A 21,450-nucleotide genomic window follows, 5' to 3' on the forward strand; every position below is an offset into this window, starting at 1 on the left:
AATGCCAAGCCCGAGCTGGGTATAGAGATAAACCTAGAGTTGTGGCCAGCTTTTTTTCTGAGGCATTTTCCTGTAGAGAAGGTGGAACCCAGAAGCTAACTCTAGCTTTTCCAGTACTTAAGTGATGTCAACATTTAAAATATAAGTTGCTACTTCCCCATAATAAGACCAAGAATAAGGGATGGGATAACACTGGCTAAAATAAAACCAGGAAGTCCAAATTGGGTGAATCAAATATGCCAACTCCATAGAAACCTAGTTTTTGTGTATATTTAAAGTGGTACTGGCCGGGTGCGATGGCTCATGTCTGTAATCCCAGCACTTTGGGAGGCCGAGGTATGTGGGTCATTTGAGGTCAGGAGTTCAAAACCAGCCTGGCCAACATGGTGAAACCCCATCTCTACTAAAAAGTACAAAAAAAAAAAAAAAAAAAAAAAAAAAAGCCCAGCGTGGTGGTGGACACCTATAATCCCAGCTACTTGGGAGGCTGAGGCAGGAGAATCACTTGAACCCAGGAGGCAGAGGTTGCAGTGAGCAGAGATCACATGGCTGCATTCCAGCCTGGGCAACAGAGTGAGACTCCATCTCAAAAATAAATGAATGAATGGATGAATAAATAAATAAAGTGGTATTTATTTGACATATCCAAAACAACTTCTCTGACTTTCAAGGAGGTTAGTATTTGGCTCATATGTGAAAATAAGGTTTTCTCAATTCCTTCTCAAACTGCCATTAGTACTTAAAACAAGTGTCCAACCTTAATTTAGAAATAAATGGTGACTACTAGATTTCTCAATCTGTGTGCCCATATGAGAATAGCAAATGTGAAGAGTTATTACAGAGAAACAGCTTGTAAGAGCTGCCCCTCTATCAACTGCCTTAGTTACAAACTATTTTAGAAATAATAACAATTCTCTAGACAACCTGCAAGGCTAAAATGATTCTATAAATTACTAAAATCAAAAATTACTAAAATTTCTGTTTATAAAGAAATCCTTGGATTAACGAGAAACTTTAGCTAGGAGAAAACAAACAAACACAAAAGGAAAGCAAGGACACAATCCCACTACATGTTTCTGAGCCCATGACAAATACTGCTCATCCATCAGGCATTCTTTTCTTAATGAGCTAGGACCTGCTTTGAGAATTCTCAAAACAGGACTCTGAACAACCATTTCAACTGTTTAGGGCTGGCTTTTGAGATGAAACCTATTCCCTCCCAGTCTAACTACAAGGCCTAGAGGAACTATGTACACAACCCAATTATTATTATTTTTTGAGACAAAGTCTCGCTCTGTCATCAGGCTGGAGTGCAGTGGCATGATCTTGGCTCACTGCAACCTTCGCCTCCTGGGTTCAAGCGATTCTCCTGCTTCATTCTCCTGAGTAGCTGGACTACAGGCATGTGCCACCACGCCCAGCTAATGTTTGTATTTTTAGTACAGAAGGAGTTTCATCATATTGGCCAGGATGGAATCGATCTCTTGACCTCGTGATCCACCCGCCTCAGCCTCCCAAAGTGCTGAGATTACAGGCATGAGCCACCTCGCCTGGCCTACACAACCCAATTCTAATCCTAGCCCTGCCAGGAATGCTTGTATGACTTGGGGCAAGTTGCATCTCAAAGCCTTAGGGTCGATCTATAAAATGGGGCTGATAATACTAAAATACCTTAAAAGATTATTGAAAAATTCAAATGGGATACTGTAGAGGAATAGTTCTTTTTATCAAGTATAGTATTGGTTATATTATCAACTAACATTTACCATGTGCTACTTATGAGTACTTACTATGTACTATGTTCTAAACATGGATTATCTCCTTTAACTGTATAGAGATCCTAAGGGATGTAGTTATCAACTCCATTTAACAGACAAGGAAATAAAGGCCTAAAAATCAGAAGTATCTTCCCCAAGGTCACAAAGATAGTAAGTAGCAGGTTGGGGCTTTGAACTTAAACAATTTATCTCAAAAAGCCCAAACTCTTAGCTAATATGCTAGCTTCCATTCTTTGTAGACTATAAAGCGCTATAAATTGTTACTTGCCTGACTTATGTGTACTGAGCCCTCAATGAACATGCAGAAGGAACAGAATGATTTAAATTTGCTTTAGAGAACTAGAGAACTACAGATATAAAAATGGCAAGTAGTTGGGAGGCAGACGGAAGTGCTGATAGAGAAATCACACAAAGTCTGGTGTCTGGTGGAGACAAGAATATCAACTTGGGGCCTAAAGATTTCTACAGCAAGTCATCAAACAGATAGATAGCAATCCTCAGGCATCTGGAGACAGGATTTCCTGACTATTCTTAACACGTGAGCCCTAACTGTTGCTGCATAATTATACTCTTGGAAAGTTTAGCCAGTAAGGAAATAAGATTTCCTTTAATCTTATTTATTCCCTTGTATTTCCCTTTTAATCTTTAACTGAAAAGACTCCTCCCCCATCAGTCCCTAACAGAATATAAATGATTATAGATCTATATAATATAGTCATCTCTCAGTATCTGTTGGGGATTGGCTCCAGGACCTCCCATGGAAATCAAATTCTGAGCATGTTCATTCAGGTCCTTGATATAAAATAGCATAGTATTTGCATATAACCTATGCACACCCTCCCATATACTTTAAATCATTTCTACATTACTTATAACATCTAATACTATGTGTTATGTAAATAGTTATACTGTATTTTTAAGGGGAAAATGACAAGAACAAATGTCCATATGTATTCAAAGCAGATGCAGTTTTTTCTTTCCCTGAATATTTTAATTTTTTTTTTTTTGACATAGAGTCTCACTCTGTCACCCATGGTGGAGTGCAATGGTGCTATCTTGGCTCACTGCAACCTCTGCCTCCTGGGTTCAAGTGATTTTCAGGCCTCCGCCTCCTGAGTAGCTGGGACTACAGGTGCACGCCACCACGCCCATCCAATTATTTATTTATTTATTTATTTGAGACAGAGTCTCACCCTGTTGCCCAGGCTGGAGTGCAGTGGCTCTATCTTGGCTCACTGCAACCTCCGTCTCTTGGGTTCAAGAGATTCTCCTGCCTCAGCCTCCTGAGTAGCTGGGATTGTAGGCGTCCACCACCACACCCAGCTAATTTTTGTATTTTTACTAGAGACGGGATTTCACCATGTTGGCCAGACTGGTCTTCAACTCCTGACCTCAAATGATCCGCCCGCCTAGGCCTCCCAAAGTGCTGGGATTATGGGCTTGAGCCACCGCACCTGTCCAATTTTTTGTATTTTTAGTAGAGACAGGCTTTCACCATGTTGCCCAGGCTGGTCTTAAACTCCCGAGCTCAGGCAATCCACCTGCCTCAGCCTCCCAAAGTGCTAGGATTACAGGTGTGAGCCACTGCACCGGCCCTTTCCCTGAATATTTCTGATCTGTGGTTCACCGAATCCACAGTTGCAGAACCCCTGTGTACAAAGAACCAACTGTATTAGCTTTCTAAGAGTTATAGGTTGACAAATTATTTTTGGAATTAGGTGATGTATAAATGAATAAATACTATAATAGTTTCTGTGTATCTCTAACTATTAATCCAGTTGGACTACTTTTGGAGTCATGTAAAACTTGTATTATTTTTAAGATGCTGAACCCTGAAAATCTAATGTATAATATAATTTTATGAATGATTCATTCAAGAGTATTATGATTTGCTTTTATTTCCAAAGTAATTTACATTCAAAATTGAATAATGCTTTATTACTTAATAGCACAGATTCCTTGCCCCATCTACTTTAATTTATTTATTAAATTTTATTTTATTTCAGTGGTTTTGGGGGAACAGGTGGTTTTTGCTCACATAGATAGGATCTTTAGAGGTGATTTCTGAGATTCTGGTGCACCCGTCACCCGAGCAGTATACACTGTATCCAATGTGCAGTTTTTTAAATCCCTCACCCCCCTCTCACCCATCAACTTTAATGTTTTATCACTTAATAGCAATTAACTACCTGCAAACTTTTCCAGTCTGGCTGCTTACTGGGCATTTTCTGAATTCCATGTTATCTCTGTAGCAAGAGGCTCCCTATCTCCTTGCACAGATGAATCAGAAGTGAGATTATAACATTTTATCCGCCTACTGTGGTTTTGATCAACTATAAGAATTGGTTGTAGCTATTGCCAAAGATGCTACTAACTACTGGGATTCTTTTTAGGGCACATACTGCCCTAATGATAGGTATCATTGGACTAACTCGAGTTTGAGGACCTATCTGATGTAGAGGTCCAAGTACTGAGCTTGGAGACAAGGTTCTATTCGGCGTGTGCTTTTGTTAGTAGTGACCATGCAAGAGGACTTTGTAAACCACAAAGCACTGAGCAACGCAGTCCCTATATGTGCATAGAAACAGGCCCAGTGAAAAATGAACAGACTTAATACGGGAACTGTTCTTTTCATGGTCAGTAGTGGTCTCCTAACTTCCACTTCTGAAAGCCTCTTCTGTGTTCTCTTCCTAGTTAACTGAAGTATTGGATGTTTCTGATCACTTCCTCCCTTCCTAGAATTCTCCTCCTCTTAGTCATGGTTCTTCTCCTACCCCTGATTCTTTTTTTTTTTTTTGAGACTGAGTCCTGCTCTGTCGCCCAGGCTGGAGTGCAGTGGCCGGATCTCAGCTCACTGCAAGCTCCGCCTCCCAAGTTCACGCCATTCTCCTGCCTCAGCCTCCCGAGTAGCTGGGACTACATGCGCCCGCCACTGCGCCCGGCTAGTTTTTTTTTTGTATTTTTTAGTAGAGACGGGGTTTCACCGTGTTAGCCAGGATGGTCTCGATCTCCTGACCTCGTGATCCGCCCGTCTCGGCCTCCCAAAGTGCTGGGATTACAGGCTTGAGCCACCGCGCCCGGCCTACCCCTGATTCTTTATAATCTCTCTTGTTGGCTTCTCAATGTAATATAATAGGTCCATGGACAACCTACAGTCCACAGGCCAAATTGGGCTTCCCATTTATTTCACATATGGCCATAACCATTTATTTACATATTCTATAGTTGCTTTCATGCTGCAACAGCAGAATCAAGTAGTTGCAACTGTAGTGCCAGCAAAGACAAACATATTTACGATCTAGACCTTTACCAAAGTTTGCCAACCCCTGTACTAATTATATACAGCTTTAATTATTATTTTTTGAGACCAAGTTTCGCTCCTGTCGCCCAGACTGGAGTGCAATGGCATGATCTCCGCTCACTGCAACCTCCGCCTCCTGGGTTCAAGCAATTCTTCAGCCCTCAGAGTCCTGAGTAGCTGGGATTACAGGTGCGCCACTAGCATGCCCAGCTACTTTTTTTTTTTTTTTTTTTTTTTTTGTATTTTTAGTAGAGATGGGGTTTCACCATGTTGGCCAGGCTGCTCTCGAACTCCTGACCTCAGGTGATCCGCCCACCTTGGCTTCCCGAAGTGCTGGGATTACAGGTGTAAGCCACCGCGCCTGGCCTTCCAGTTTTAATTTAAAATGAATAACTCAGTCATTAATGTAATGCTTTATATACTATCACTCTGATGATTACAGCAATTACAACAGGAGATGAGAAATCTAAAGGAACCATTTGGCTCTAGGATATTCAGGGGCTGGTCTATGAAAAATCTCTCGCATACTGGACCACTTGTCGATAGAGGATGCTTAGTAACCAAAACTATCTCATAAAGTTTCCAGCTGGAGAGAGTATTTTCCCTGGCTCATTCCATTCCAATCATACTGGCCAACCATATCTCAATTTGTGCTGAGGTTAAGTTCTCCCCACTTTAGAGGCTTGCTTGGGGATATTCCCCCTCAGTTCTCTGCATGGTAGGATCCTTCATGTGATTCAGTTTTGTTTAATGTTACTTTTCCCTCTAAAATCCAACCTCAGTCTCACCTCTCTACTTCCTTTCTTTGCTTTTTCTCCATCATCCTTAATAATCGTCTATTTGTTTGTCTATCTCCATCCAAAAGAATGTGAATGTCATGAGGACAATGACTTCATCTATTGTGTTCACTGTATCCTTCGTGCCTATTACACTGTAGATCATCAGATCATCAATAATTACTTGTTGAAGGAAGAACTAGTTTAAGAGGACAACTATTTATTGTGATTACTGAAATGTTCTTCTCCTTCACAAAATTTTCCTCCTCTCATTTGACTGAGAGGAGACGAGGCCTTGCTGTGTCGCTCAGGCTGTACTGCAGTGGTGCAATCAAAGCTCACTGAAGCCTCAAACTCCTGGGCTCAAGTAAACCTCCTGCCTCAGTCTCCAAAGTATTAACACCTGGGACTACAGGCATGTGCCACCATACCCGGCTACTTTAAAAATTTTTTTTTACTGTCTTGCTATATTGCCCAGGCTGGTCTTCAACTCCTGGCATCAAGCAATCCTCCTACCTCATCCTCTGAGAGACTGGGATTATAGGTGTGAGCCACTGTGCTGGGCTCCCCTCCTTTCATTTTTAGAAGAATGGAGGAAACATTTTCTTCATTCCCTCTTCCCCAGGCCACACATTCTGCATCTTCCTGCCAGAATATTTCAGAACATCCATCAGTGAGGTGTGAGATGAGCTTCAAATTCATCAGGCATTAAATCGTGACCTACCACTTGTTACTGAAATTCTCTTCCTCGCTTCCATTTGTCCTGGAATTCAGTGTTGTCTGGGAAGCACTAAGACTGGCTAAGCGTGAATAGTGCAATATGCCACTGAGCAGGCTTGGGCTATAGCTTTAATTCACTTCCAGAACTACAGAGGAAACTGTGGAACAAGGGGCTGGGCCTGGAGGGGTTGCTTGGTCCCTTTCTCAGGAACAAAAGTACTTAATTAAGCCTTATAGGTGAAATATGAAAGGAGAGGAAATTCTTTTCATTCTAAATGACATGAGATTTACTTGGCCAAGGGAAGAAGCAATTTAGTATATCTACATAAAGTTATTTTTAATTGGCAAATAAAATTGCATATATTTATGGAGTACAACATGACATTTTGAAATATGTGTACATTGTGGAATGACTGCATCAAGCTAATTAACATATGCATTACCTCATATACTTATTTTTATGTGGTAAGAACACTTAAATCTGTTTTGATGATAATAATGGCTAATATTTATTGCTTTCTAGGTGTCAGATACTTCTTTTTGTTTTGCTTTGTTTTTCTGTTTTTTTTTTTTTTTTTTGAGACAGGGTCTCACTCTGTCACCCAGGGTGGAGTACAGTGGTGCAATCAGAGCTCACTGCAGCCCCAATCTCCTGGCCTCAAGCAATCCTTCCACCTCAGCCTCCCAAAGTGCTGGGATTACAGGCATGAGCCACTTGCACCTGGCCCAAGTTTTTTTTAAGATTCCACATATAAGTGAGATGGTACGGTATCTGTATTTGTGCCTGGCTTATTTCACTTAACCTAATGTCCTCCAGATTCACCCATGTTGTCACAAATAACAGGATTTCCGTCTTTTTAAAGCTGAATATATGCCACTGTATATATATATATATATATATATATATATATATATATATATATATATATAAAAAATATATTCACCATATTTTCTTTATTCATGTATCTGTTCATGGACACTTTGGCTGATTCTGTATCTTGGCTATTGTGAACAATGCTGCAATGAAAATGGGAGTGCAGATGTCTCTTTGACATACTGATTTCATTTCCTGTGGATCTATCTTATCTATCTATCGTTCTGTCTTATTTATCTACCTACCTACCCACCCACCCACCCTTCAGTGGGATTGCTGGATTATATTGTAGGTCTATTTTGTGTTTTTTTTGAGACGGAGACTCACTCTATTGCCCAGGCTGGAGTGCAATGGCACGATCTTAGCTCACTGCAACCTCTGCCTTCCAGGTTCAAGTGATTCTCCTGCCTCAGCCTCCCGAGTAGCTGGGATTATAGGCACACACCATCATGCCTGGCTAATTTTTCTATTTTTAATAGAGATGGGGTTTCACCACGCTGGCCAAGCTGGAACTCCTGACCTCGTGATCCACCCACCTCGGCCTCCCAAAGTGCTGGGATTATAGGTGTGAGCCACGGTGCCTGGCCTATTTTTAATGTCTTGAGGAACCTCCACATTGTTCTCCATAATGGCTGAACTAATTTACACTCCCACTGACAATGTGCAAGAGTTCCCTCTCCCAAGTATCTTCACCAATGCTTGCTATCTATAGGTCTTTATTTCTGTGTAATTCTGGCTATCACTCTTCTTGCATGGGGTATATTTTTATTTTTTTTTAGGTAAATGAGAATAGCAGAAACTATAAGCAAAATGAAGACTCAACTGTTTTGGGGGATTTATACTCCCTTTCAGTCTCCTTCTATTAAGAATTAAATGAGGCCGGGCACAGTGGCTCAAGCCTGTAATCCCAGCACTTTGGGAGGCCGAGACGGGCAGATCACAAGGTCAGGAGATCGAGACCATCCTGGCTAACAAGGTGAAACCCCGTCTCTACTAAAAAAATACAAAAAACTAGCCGGGCGAGGTGGTGGGCGCCTGTAGTCCCAGCTACACGGGAGGCTGAGGCAGGAGGATGACGTGAACCTGGGAGGCGGAGCTTGCAGTGAGCTGAGATCCAGCCACTGCACTCCTGCCTGGGCAACAGAGCGAGACCCCGTCTCAAAAAAAAAAAAAAAAAAAAAGAATTAAATGAGACCCAAAGGCCCCATCCCTGTGTTTTTTTGTAAAGTCTCGCCAAAGTAAGCAGAATAGACCCTTTTCTTAATATAATGATTTGGTCTCTTTTCACAAAACTGCTAATAAACTACCTTCATGATTCTGAAGGATGGAGATTCTACACTTCTACATGTAGTATGCTGCAATGGTTAATAAACCTTAAATTCTAGACATTGTTTCTCATATATAATCTAAATGTCTCTTGCAGAATTTTATTTTCTTCTTCATTGAACCTTTGTGGGTGTTTTTGGTCGGGCGGTATGCAAGCTTTTAAAGTTATTCCTTCATATTCTTGAAAATGGTTCTCAGTTAATTCCAAGTCTTTTTAATCTTTCCTTATAGAGGCCATCTGACTACTCCCTGTTGGGATTGGTGTTTGCAGTGGTGTTCTTTCCTATACTCACTTCTAGCTTATCATTTTTCTAAAATGTAGTGCCCCATAATATAAATATTGTCCAAACTGTCCAAATTCAGTACTTCAAAATACAAAACAAAACATGTCAAACCCCACAGAAATATATCATAAAATAGACTGGGCACAGTGGCTCATGCCTGTAATCTCAGTACTTTGGGAGGAATGACCTGGGCGGATCACTTGAGGTCAGGAGTTCAAGACAAGCCTGGCCAACATGGTGAAACCCCATCTCTACTAAAAATACAAAAATTAGCTGGGCGTGGTGGCACATGCCTGTAGTCCCAGCTACTTGGGAGGCTGAGGCACAAGAATCACTTGAACCCTGGAGGCAGGGGTTGCAGTAAGCCAAGATCGTGCCACTGCACTCCAGCCTGGGTGACAGAGCGAGACTCTTGTCTCACAAAAAGAGAAACATATAAAATAAACATGTTTACTTTCGGGTTATCTTTGAAGTACAATTGCAAGATCTCACCAAACACCTGCTTCCTCTTTTTTTTTTTTTTTTTTTGTTGTTAAATTGACTCCCCAGGCTCCTCTTTTCTCCTTATTCCTTATTCCTTTATCTGTGCAGTATAAATTATGATATGCTAATTACTTACCTGTTTAATTTTTTCATTAATGAATAATTCCTACCCCATTATACACTGAAAGGAACTCAAGCTTCTATTCCAATCTTGCAACTTCTAATAGTGAATATCAAATAAAACCAGCATGGGAGTGGTGACTTATACCTGCAATCCCAGTGCATTGGGAGGCTGAGGTGGGAAGATTGTTTGAGGCCTGGAACTTGAGACCAGTCTGGGCAACAGAGCAAGATCCCATCTCTACCAAAAATAAAAAAATTAGCTGAGTGTGGAGGTGCACGCCTGAAGTCCCAACAAGAGGCTGAGGCAGGAGGATCAGTTCCCACAACTTGTAAACTCGACCCCAGGAGTTCAAGTTTACAGTGAGCTATGATCACGTCACTGTACTCCAACCTGGGTGAAACAGTAAGACAGACCTTGTCTCTAAAACAGAACAAAACAAAGAAACAAAACCCCATAATAACATGGTGGGCCCAAATAACTTCTACATAAATAAAAAACAGTAATGTATACTACAGCTGATATTTAATGTGGTTTATGCAGGAAATACTTTAAAAACAACCAGCAGAGAATGTGATTGGCTGTAAGTAAAAAAAGATTTCTGTTGGAAGTTATTCAAGTGATTTAAGTATGAATAAAAACCTCAAAAGGTGACACTTAAGATGGCTTAACACAGGCTATCTGCTGGTGAATATAATTTGAAAACAACTTACATAATAAAAACTTGCAATGTATAAATCACAAACAAGAGGAAACTGCTCATGAAACCTCCACCGATTCAAACCTCACTTCTGAAAAGACAGATATCCTTCTATAACAATTCTTTACCATATGGTAAGTGGCGTAACAACAAAAGCAAAAAGCCAAGTGTCAAACTGCATCTTATTGATAAGACCTTTATTTAGCTGACTGCTCCACATATGCTACACATCAAAAGGAAAGAACGTAAATCAGGTTAGGACAAGTACCCTCCATTTGTTATTACTGAGCTATCAAACAACATCTGGTTAACAGGAATTATCATATACAGTAGTAAGAAGAGTTTCAAAGTTTGGGCAAGATAACTGAATCAAGAGAGGGATTTTTAATTAAAAGTTGGCATTTTTATTAAAACCTTCTATCCAAGGATTTAGAGCTGTACAAACTCTTGACTAAGCCTCAGAAGTTATCCATAATTTTGGAAGTCACCAGTTTGTATTCTGTCAACAGAAAAATACATATAAAGAGTTAAAGTTGTGGTTTATTGAGCAAGTGGAGCTAAACTGATGAATCTCTATGTTATTTATCTCGTGGAGTACAATAAAAGTCAGTAATGAACTTGGATTTTTTCTTTTTCTGAGACAGAGTCTTGCGCTGTCGTCCAGGCTAGAGCGCAGTGGCACAATCTCGGCTCACTGCAACCTCTGCCTCCCGGGTTCAAGCGGTTCTCCTACCTCACAGCCTTCCGAGTAGCTGGCATTACAGGTGTCCACCACTGCGCCTGGCTGATTTTTGTATTTTTATTAGAGATGGGGTTTCAGCATGTTGGTCAGGCTGGTCTCAAACTCCTGACCTTGTGATCCACCTACCTCAGCCTCCCAAAGTGCTGGGATTACAGGTGTGAGCCACTGTAGCCAGCCATGAACTTGGATTTTTAAGTGGCCTTCCCCATTCTGGTCCCTACTGTCTTGCTTACTACACTCATACTGAACCACTGGAAACTCCATACTGTAGCTCCACAATCTGAATTATCCTTTCCTGAATAATCCTAGGTGATATGTGTGAAGATCACATCAGGCACCTGCCTAATATGATCTGGAGCACAGGTATCTCCAAACCTGACTTTCAAAACTGGGCAGAACTAATAACTCTTTCATAGAAGGATTTTCCTAAGTGTTCATAATTTATTTCCAAATTTGCAAAATCAAACGAGTAGGCTGTTGTAAAATGACACGGAACAACACTCCTCATACTCAACATAATCTTACAGAATAAAGAGCTGTGAGAATGTCTATGTGAATAAAATGTCACCAGAAAGCATGCTTCTCTATGGTTTGGGGTTGGAGGAAGGGACAGGAAGTGAAAGGCCACACACTTTTCTGTACCTAACAGATTTGAGAAATTACTAGGTTCATGCAGAGTTCTGCTGCAGTAGGGAAGCCTGTTCTGCTGATTACCATGCATAAAGGTGATGAAGATGTAAAGACTGCTAAAAGATAACACTGGGCTTAAAAGAAATTTTTTTAAACACTCACTCTTTCACCCTTCAGAAGTTAGGGCTGGGAAGGAGAAGGTAGGAAGACTATTTCTGTCAAACAGCCATACCTTCAATGTGTACATGCACAGGCACTATGTTTATCACTTTAACCATTTAAAACAAATGGGTATTATAATACCTGACACTTTGAAGGCTTACAATCAAACAAAAGCAAAAGTCTTCTGGGAAAGACGAGGCACTAATTAATAATGGGTTGGGTAAGTAAAGAATCTAAAAGATAAGGTTTAACAGCATAGTCTTATTTTAGGAGGCTATATGGTTATATTTGAGGAAATCACACTTAATTTTCCCAAATGTGTTTTAGGTGCAACCTATCCAGTCAGTTTCCTTTTGAAAGCTGAAGTACCTGAGGCTTTGGAGAGGGTAAAGGAATTATCCAGGGTCATACTGGCTAAGAAGAGTGCAAAAAGTGGAGACCTTTATCACAAAGGTATCTTGTCTATTTGCTTATCTATCAGGCCCCAATACTTTCTTCCTGCATGGCAGTAACAACTGTCACCTTACCCATATTTTATCTTCTTCTAAAACTTGAGATTTTTCCCTTTTCTATGTGAACAAGTGGTAAATGATAAAGGATTAAACCAAAATACCTGTTTGCACACCCATACAATCAAAACTGTAATGAAGAGCTGTGACCGGCAACACAAAGGGTCAAAATGTCATCTATTTTCAGAAATTGCAGGGTTCCATACAAACCCCAGACATTTTGCAAAATGCCTCTCTCAGATATTGAAAAAAAATTCTGATATATACTTTCAAAAGGAATTTTATCTGTATGTTAGATAAAACATACAATATACACTGCATGCTTCTTAGCATGAAAGTAATTACAATTTCATGTTTAATATTAACTATCTACCTTGCTTGTTTCTTTTTTTTTTTTTTTTTTTTTTTTTTTTTTTTTTTTTTTTTTTTTTTGAGACGGAGTCTCGCTCTGTCGCCCAGGCTGGAGTGCAGTGGCCGGCTCTCAGCTCACTGCAAGCTCCGCCTCCCGGGTTGACACCATTCTCCTGTCTCAGCCTCCCGAGTTACCTTGCTTGTTTCTTATTGAGGAAAAGGCAGAAGATTCAACTCCATTAGTGAGACTCTGAACCCATCTGTCTCATCTGTGGCCCTTGGCTTCCTCCCCAAAGTAACACAATAGCTACCAGGGCACACAGAAAGAACCTGTCACCCTGTTGAAGAGTTCTTTTTCCATAAAATAACATGGACTGGGCCATATGCATAGGTAACTACTTCGTGGTACTTTGCTAAACTGCTGTTATTGATATGTTTTCAGTAAACATGGTTTTATAACTGCCAAGGAAACAAATGCCAGGAGGTCAGGGCTAAATTTAAAATTCCCTTTTTTAAGGGACATGGCCTGGCTCTGTCACCCAGGCTGAGGTGCAGTGGTGCGATCACAGCTCACTGCAGCCTCGAACTCCTGGGCTCAAACAATCCTCCTACCTCAGCCTCCCAAATAGCTGAGACTACAGGCAAGCACCAACACGTCCAGCTAAAACATTCAGATACTTTCAAATGGATGGTGGGAAACTTTCTAAATTGGAGACAGAGAGTTTTTCCTGAATGCCAGTTCTTTCCTAGTTGTTCCCTTTGTGGCAGGAAAGATCTCAACAACTCAGTCAAACCTAAGAAGCTATCGTGATTTCCAAGTTTGTTAATTTTTTTTTTTATAAGACTGACTTGTTGGTCTTCAACCTTCCTGTGAAGTTGCAGGAAGTGTTGGGGCTCAAGTGACTTTCTTAAGGTCATGTAAGTCAGTAAAAGATGAACAAATAACCCCAGAAGTACTCCCACTAGTCTACACTTCTAACCACTAGACCACACTAGTTCACATGTCTGATTCATTTTAAGAAATGAGTAGATCTTACAATTTTCAAAGACCCACTTGGATATACTCTTCAAATAATTTTTGAAATCTGTCATAACCAAATAAAACATGCAAATGAAAACCAACAATTCTGCTGTTTCTAATTCATCCTTCCTTTGTGATAGTCAAGAGGAACCTTTCAACACTATTAATGATTTTAGAAGAAAGCTAAGTACCTCTAACCAAGCAAACCCTGGTATACACAGCTAAGTCAACTGATTTAGCACTTCTCTGCTTAGCACACCAATGTGCACTATAATTAAGACAGTGGTTCTCAATTCTGTCTGCACAAATTAGCATCACTTGGGGAACTTAAAAAATTCTTATGCCCATGCCCCACCCAAGACCAATGAATCAAAATCTTTGAATCAGTCATTAGTATTTTTTTTAAAGCCTCCCCATGTAATTCTAATATATAGCCAGTGCTGAAAACAATGGATGTGAAGCTCTGTTAAATTTCCAAATTGAATAAGTTTGTGTAGTTCTGTTTATTTGTTATACTTGTTCACTACACTTTTGGAAGAAATTGGATAGTAAAGAAAATGAGATTTTTATATAAATGTGTAACAAAGCAGAAGGTCCCAATGAGAGGTCTTACTCAAGGAGGTTTATACAAGGGAAGTGTTATTTCTGCCTGTGGGGTGTTAAGGAAGGCTTCTAAGGAATTGGTAACATTAGAACTGGATCTTGAAGGCTATAATGGGCAGATATGAAAAGAAAATAAATTTCAAGCATAGGTCAAGTCCTTTTAAAGATGGTTGTGGGGGAAACAGTCAGTGGACATAATGTAAAGACATAAAAGAGAAATAAGGCGAATAGGTAAGTTGGGGCCACTTGTGAAGGGCCTTGAAATCATGTAAAATTATGTGGTAGGAGCTGGGAAGTCACTAAGTTTCTGAACAAAGGCCTGCCTTGATCAGAGTTAAGCTTCAGTGAGATGATTTTTAAAGCTAGAGGGAAGGATGGACTAGTTGAATGAAGAGACATACGGCAAGGAGAGCTGCTTGGGAGGGCTATAATTGCAGCAGTCTAGGCAAGTAATGAAGGCCTGATGTGGGTTAGTAGCAGTGGGAATGGAGAAAGACAACTGTATACGGAACTAAAAGGACTTAGCAATTGATTAGCTATGAGAGATAAAGAGAAGCACAGTTCTGGGTAATTAGGAGGATACCAATACCACCAAAAGAAACAGGGGCCATTTGAAAGGCAAAATGACTTCATCTCAAATTTGAGAGTTTGAAATGCTTGGGAGATATCCAAATGAAGGTGCCCAGCAAAAAAGAAAAAAATGTTGGTCTACAATTTAGGAGAGATGTCAGAGCTGAAGATACCATTTTGTGGGGAGAAACACAAGAATTATTTGATTAGGATGACCAATTTTCTTTCGAAGGTAACTCTACTTTTCTTCCTTATTATATCTGCCTTGATTTTTTGAACTAATATCTCATTAGTACTCTTCCAAACCTCTTGCATCCTTGCTTAGCTTTTTTACCTAGCAAAACCTACACCCTGAGATAAATGTTGCAATCTGCTTTCTCCACACCTATAATAGATGGCTGGAAAGTACTGGTGGCATGGGGATATGGGGAAGAAGGGAACCCTGAAGGTCGGTACCAGTACAAATCCATGATCTGTAGCCTCATCTGGATACTTAATGTCACTTGTCAATTTTCTCTCACCCTGAATTAGCTCCTTTTCTGAATCCTCTCAATGACTACTCCACTATCATTACAGTTGACCCCTGAGCAATGCAGGCATTAGGGACACTGACCTCCTCCCCCATGCAGTTGAAAATCTGTATATAACTTTTGACTCCTCAAAACTTAACTACAAATAGCCCACTGTTGACCAGAAGCCTTACAGACAACATAAACAGTCGATTAACACATATTTTATGCTATATGCTTATAATAAATATTACATAATGCATTATATAAGGATATGTATTAGATCCTTACAATAAAGTAAGCTAGAGGAAAGAAAATATTAAGAAAATAATGTGGCACATATACACCATGGAATACTATGTGGCCATAAAAAAGGATGAGTTCATGTCCTTTGTAGGGACATGGATGCAGCTGGAAACCATCATTCTCAGCAAACTATCGCAAGAACAGAAAACCAAACACCATATGTTCTCACTCATAGGTGGGAACTGAACAATGAGATCACTTGGACACAGGAAGGGGAACATCACACACCGGGACCTATTGTGGGGAGAGGGAAGGGGGGAAGGATAGCATTAGGAGATATACCTAATGTAAATGACGAGTTAATGGGTGGAGCACACCAACATGGCACACGTATACATATGTAACAAACCTGCACGTTGTGCACATGTACCCTAGAACTTAAAGTATAACAATAAAAAAAAAAGAAGAAAAAAAAGAAAATCATAAAGAAGAGAAAATATATTTACTATTCATTAAGTGGAAGTAGATCATCATAAAGGTTTTTATCCTTGTATTCACACTGGGTAGGCTGAGGAGGAGGAGGAGGAAGAGAAGTGGGGTTGGTCTTGCTATCTTAAGTGTGGCAGAGGCAGAAAATATCCACATATCAGTAGACTTGCACAGTTCAAACCCATAAACCCATGTTGTTCAAGGGTCAGTTGTGTTTTCACTCTTTATACGACCGTAACTTCTTCACTCTTAGAAGAGAACCTCATACCCTGCTTCATTGAGAAATGAAGTTGTTAGGCATGATATAAAAATCTCTCTCTTCTACCTATAAACGTATCTGCAGTCATGCTGCTCTTCACTTATTTTCTCCCTGTCTCAGAAGATGTAGTATTTCTCTCCCATTCACACTATTCCATCTGCCTGTGCCATGATCACATTTCCTTGTGCCTCCTGAGACGTGCCCTGTTCCATCATGTGTATCTACCTTGCCTGCAACTTCAAATTATTTTTCTTTATTGGCTCCTTCTCCATATTGTATGGTTAAGTCTGTTTCTATCCAAAACAAATGGTTACTGTTCAATCTCTTCCCTACCCTTATCATCAGGTTCCTCAAAAGAGAAGCCAACATTTATGGACTCCACTTTCTTATCTTAACTTGAGATGCAGGGGTTCATATACTTCTTCAAATTATAAAAAGGGCTTCTATTTTTTCAAACGTGCCTTTTTTTCCCCCTGAGGAAGGAGTATAAATTTTACTCCTACTTTCTTTTTTTTTTTTGAGACGGAGTCTTGCTCTGTCGCCCGGGCTGGAGTGCAGTGGAGTGCAGTGGCTGGATCTCAGCTCACTGCAAGCTCCGCCTCCCAGGTTTACGCCATTCTCCTGCCTCAGCCTCCCGAGTAGCTGGGACTATAGGCGCCCGCCACCTCGCCCAGCTAGTTTTTTGTATTTTTTAGTAGAGACGGGGTTTCACCGTGTTAGCCAGGATGGTCTTGATCTCCTGACCTCGTGATCCACCCGTCTCGGCCTCCCAAAGTGCTGGGATTACAGGCTTGAGCCACCGTGCCCGGCCCTACTCCTACTTTCAATGTATAACCTTCTATCTCAATGTATAACCTTGGCTACAAAGAATTGGCTAGTGGCACTTAATTTTATATGTTTGGGAACTTGATTTTGGAGCATGTAAAAGTTGTGTGAGTCTTAGTGTTTTAGAGCAACATTTTTCTCTGCACTGATACCAGAATAATACTAGTTATAACCTGGCAGTTGCTTTATTCTCATGAAACATTTTTGCAGTGCAGCAGATTTGTCACTCCTTGCAATGAAAAACCTCTGAGTGACAAAAAACATTATAATGTGGGGCCTCAAAACTCACTGAAAAGAAAATCAGTAAATAAATAAAATGGAAATAGTCCTGGAGATTCAATTACTGTAATGTCTTTTCACCACCACAGAAACTGCAGGTGTTCACCAAGCAGTTTGGAACAGTTTCTGAAGTGCTTTTGCTGCACTCGGAATTTTCAATGTTAAGCCTTATGTATTGTGATATGTTTCCGTCTTTTAAAGCAGATTATACTTGAGTTGTACTAAAATGACAAACAGCCAAATCCCAAACTCATTCAAAGTGAATGGTGGGACAACACAAACAGCCAATAGTGAGAACCAGAAAATTCCAGGCTCTTTTTCACCATTTTGGCTTGTAAAATCTGCTTTACAACTTTGTAAAAATATTTAAACAAGGAATAAATAAAATGGAAGCATTTGAATTTTGCTTCCAAACACCACATGACTTTATTTGTTAACTGGAATTATCAGAATGAGAAAAGTCAGAGGCAGGAAGAATATTTAAAAGCTGTTGAGTCTCTATAATACATAACCTAAATGGAAGTGTTTAACAACAGAGAAGAAAGCACAATCAGTGATCGGGATCTTGAATTTCACGAGCACTCTTAATACACCTGGGAATAATTTCTTTCTCCTTGTAACTTTCATTCAAGTTTGCAAGGCTATTTTTTAAAATACATTCAGTAAAACTAGTTAAAGGAAGAGTTTGCCTCTTGAGTAAAAAATTTCCATTAGGACCCATTAATATTTGATAAATGCTTCCAATTCAACGAACAAATATCAACATGTAAAACATTTAACGAATTCTTCAGAATTGTGTCTGTGATGCATCAGATAAATAACTAAAAGACATAGTGCCACCTCTATCGACCTGGTAATTAACTGCTCTATAACCAATTCTTCTATTTTGTCAGTCCACAGAAGAGAAAACAGTTAAATCCATGGAAGATAAAAGCAATATTTGGAATAAAGTTTTGAATCAAAGAAACATTTAAAAAAGTTAAAGTGTTTACTAATTTTATAACTAATGAATTAAAAGATAATCTCACATTTACATCTAACTTTGTTTTTTGTTAATTTTATTAAAGATTTTATAAAAATTGCATTTGCAAAAAGGCAATGCTGGATTTGGTTAAAATTAGCAATTCTTTTAAGGCTAAATAGTCACATCTTTATCAGACTGTATTCATGTGGGAAAATATGAATCATTATAGAGATTATATCTCTATAATGAAAGTCTTTTCTTCATGTCACAATAGTAAGCAACTCTTTCTGTTTTTTCACGTGCAATGCAATTTTACCAGTGTTACCAAATCTATGCCATAAGTCCATAATATCAACAATAATTTATCCAAGTTTTTCCCATCCCATTCATTCTTTTGATGTATCAACAAATATTCACTGAATGCTTACTAAGTGCTAGAGTAAGTGCTTGACACTAGGAAGACAAAAGTAATCCAGACAATGTCTTTGACTGTATGGAGATTATGTTTTGGTAAGAAAACTGCTTCAAATTCACCTCACTTACTATAGATATCTTTCCTGGCTTAGCACTGTTTACATATTGTCCAAACACAATATTGGATAAATGGAAATTCTCTTATTCTCATGTAGAAACTTACATGTGTGCGCATATGTACATATGTACATATATATACATATATATGCTTTTTTTTTTTTGGTAAATTATGTTTATGTTCCCAAAATCAACTTGTGGGTCATGGAAGGTGAGAAGGCAGGGGAAGGTAAAAGTCATGAATATGAGAAAATAAAGGTTAGTCACCATAATTAAACATAGTGGCTGTATAACTCAAGCTCAGAAATGCCTAAATTAATTCTCCTAGGGGTATCATTGACCTGTGGAGAAAGGAGGGTAAGAATCAATCAGAGCCAGAATGAAACTAATAATACAGTAATGAATGTAACAGTAATGAAAATTAATAATACGGGTTTTTGGGAGCTGAAATATACAATGTTTGGTTCCTGCGCTTTTGAAATTAAGAGCAGGAGGCAAAATGTTACCAAATAACGCTGACATTTAAAGCAAGGAGAGAGAAATATGTGGCAGATAAGTAGGAAAGTGGGTGAAAGGAGTTAGGAAAGAAAAAGAGGCAAATACACCTTTGATGTCATTCCCAGTCTCTTCATGGGCCACATTCCAGCAGTTACCCTCTAGTTCTTCCAGCCTTGCCTGTCTAATGTCTCCTTCCCCTCTGCTACCAAAATGCTCAAACTTCCACTATCTTGAGAATCTTCTGATGATTTATCATATCATATTGGATGATAAACCCCTTCTCCTTTCTGCTTTTGCCAACCATATGAAAAGAGTAGCTGGCATTTGCTCCGTCTAGTGCCTCAACACCACATGTAATACTATAGCAGCCTTTACAATCTGGTCTCCACTCATCATTCTGTAGAAACTGCTTTCTTGAAGGTTACCCACACCATCTAATTGCCAGGACCACAGCCCTTAGTACTTATTCTCATTCTTATTCAGCACAGAGCAACTACTTCATCTCTAGAAAGGTAGTTACTACATTTTTCTTAAAACTTAAACTTAAGTAAGACTCTTTAACATTGTTCTGGTTGATTACATACCTGTCTGAGGCACACTGCAGGGCAAAGTACATGTTTTGAAGTCAGATAGGGTCTGAGTCTGAATCTCAGCTCTGACCTTGGGCAAAGTGTATGTCTTTACAGAGACTATTTCTTCCACTGGTGAGTGGAACACCATTGACCAGACTGAATTGTGAGAATCAAACAAAATAATGTAGAGTCTAGCATGGTGTTTGCATTTAGTTGGTGCTCAAAGTGTCTCTTTCCCCTCTCTCCCCTTTTCTGCTTTCTCTGTATTCTTCAGGCATTCTTGGCCTTGATCCAGCTGTCCCACAAAGTTTTCTCCCATCTTGACTGTGCATTTAACATCCTCTACCTCTGCCATCTCATCCATCCCAATGCTGACACCAAAATCTAGGTCTCTGATTTTCATCACCATTCTTCAGCTCTAGTTCCACATTTTCAACTCCTGTCAGGGAGCCATCTAACTGATAATCTGCCTAAATCTTAAATTGAAGAGGAAGTCTCAGCACTTGCAAAACAGGTATAAAACCAAGTGCATCGCTAGGCATGATGGCTCATGCCTGTAATCCCAGCACTTTGGGAAGCCAAGGCCGGTGAATCATCTGAGGTCAGGAGTCAAGACCAGTGTGGCCAAAATGGTAAAATCCTATCTCTACTAAACATACAAAGATTAGCTGGGCATGGTGGCGCACATCTGTAATCCCAGCTACTTGGGAGGTTGAGGCCGGAGAATTGCTTGAACCTGGGAGGTGGGGGTTGTGGTGAGCCAAGATTGTACCATTGCACTCCAGCTTGGGCAACAAGAGCATAACTCCATCTCATAAATAAATAAATAAATAAAAATAAAAATAAAAATAAATGCATCACCTCTTTCAATTAGTTCTTCCTACTTACTTCTCAGAAGGCACCAGTATCTTCACAGCCACCTGTCTTAATATCTTAAAATTATGTTTGACTCCCCCAACTTTGCAAAATCCTATAGATTCTAGAGCTGTAGTGTTTCTCATAATTTGTCTCTTCCTTTACATTTCATTGCCTCACTGCTCTTCGTTTAACTAGGCTGTCACTAGTAGAGGCTTTGAGAAAATCAATTCCATAAAAGGTGGGGGCAAGATCCAGAATGCAAAGGATTAATGAGAAGCACTGGAATCACTGAGAGCAGACAAGCTCTTCAAGAAGTTTGGTAGGTGAGTGGATGATAGCCTGAGGTCAAGAAAAAATGATAGGTGTATTTGTCTTTCCTGTTTTTTTTTTAAAATTTAAAGATGAATAGGCTGGGCATGGAGGCTCACACCTGTAATCCCAGCACTTTGGGAGACCGAGGTGGGGGAAT

The 21,450-nt window shown here is 39.7% G+C and overlaps 1 protein-coding gene across 3 annotated transcripts in view; it reads right to left on the minus strand.

Annotated features, from left to right (window-relative positions):
• The window catches only part of RPAP2 (RNA polymerase II associated protein 2), a 95,470-nt gene that overhangs the window by 6,361 nt on the left and 67,659 nt on the right, over window positions 1-21,450 (minus strand). Inside the window, exon 12 of one of the 3 annotated variants that reach the window (XM_010370368.2) lies at window positions 10,534-10,862. The exons of the other annotated variants lie outside the window; for them this stretch is intronic. Within the exon in view, the coding sequence (XP_010368670.1) occupies window positions 10,829-10,862 (34 nt within the window). The 3' untranslated portion in view covers window positions 10,534-10,828. Of the gene's footprint in view, window positions 1-10,533; window positions 10,863-21,450 lie in introns of those variants that run through there. 3 annotated transcript variants of the gene reach the window in all.

This window comes from Rhinopithecus roxellana, chromosome 8, assembly GCF_007565055.1.
Source record: "Rhinopithecus roxellana isolate Shanxi Qingling chromosome 8, ASM756505v1, whole genome shotgun sequence".
NCBI classification, from domain to species: Eukaryota; Metazoa; Chordata; class Mammalia; order Primates; family Cercopithecidae; genus Rhinopithecus; species Rhinopithecus roxellana.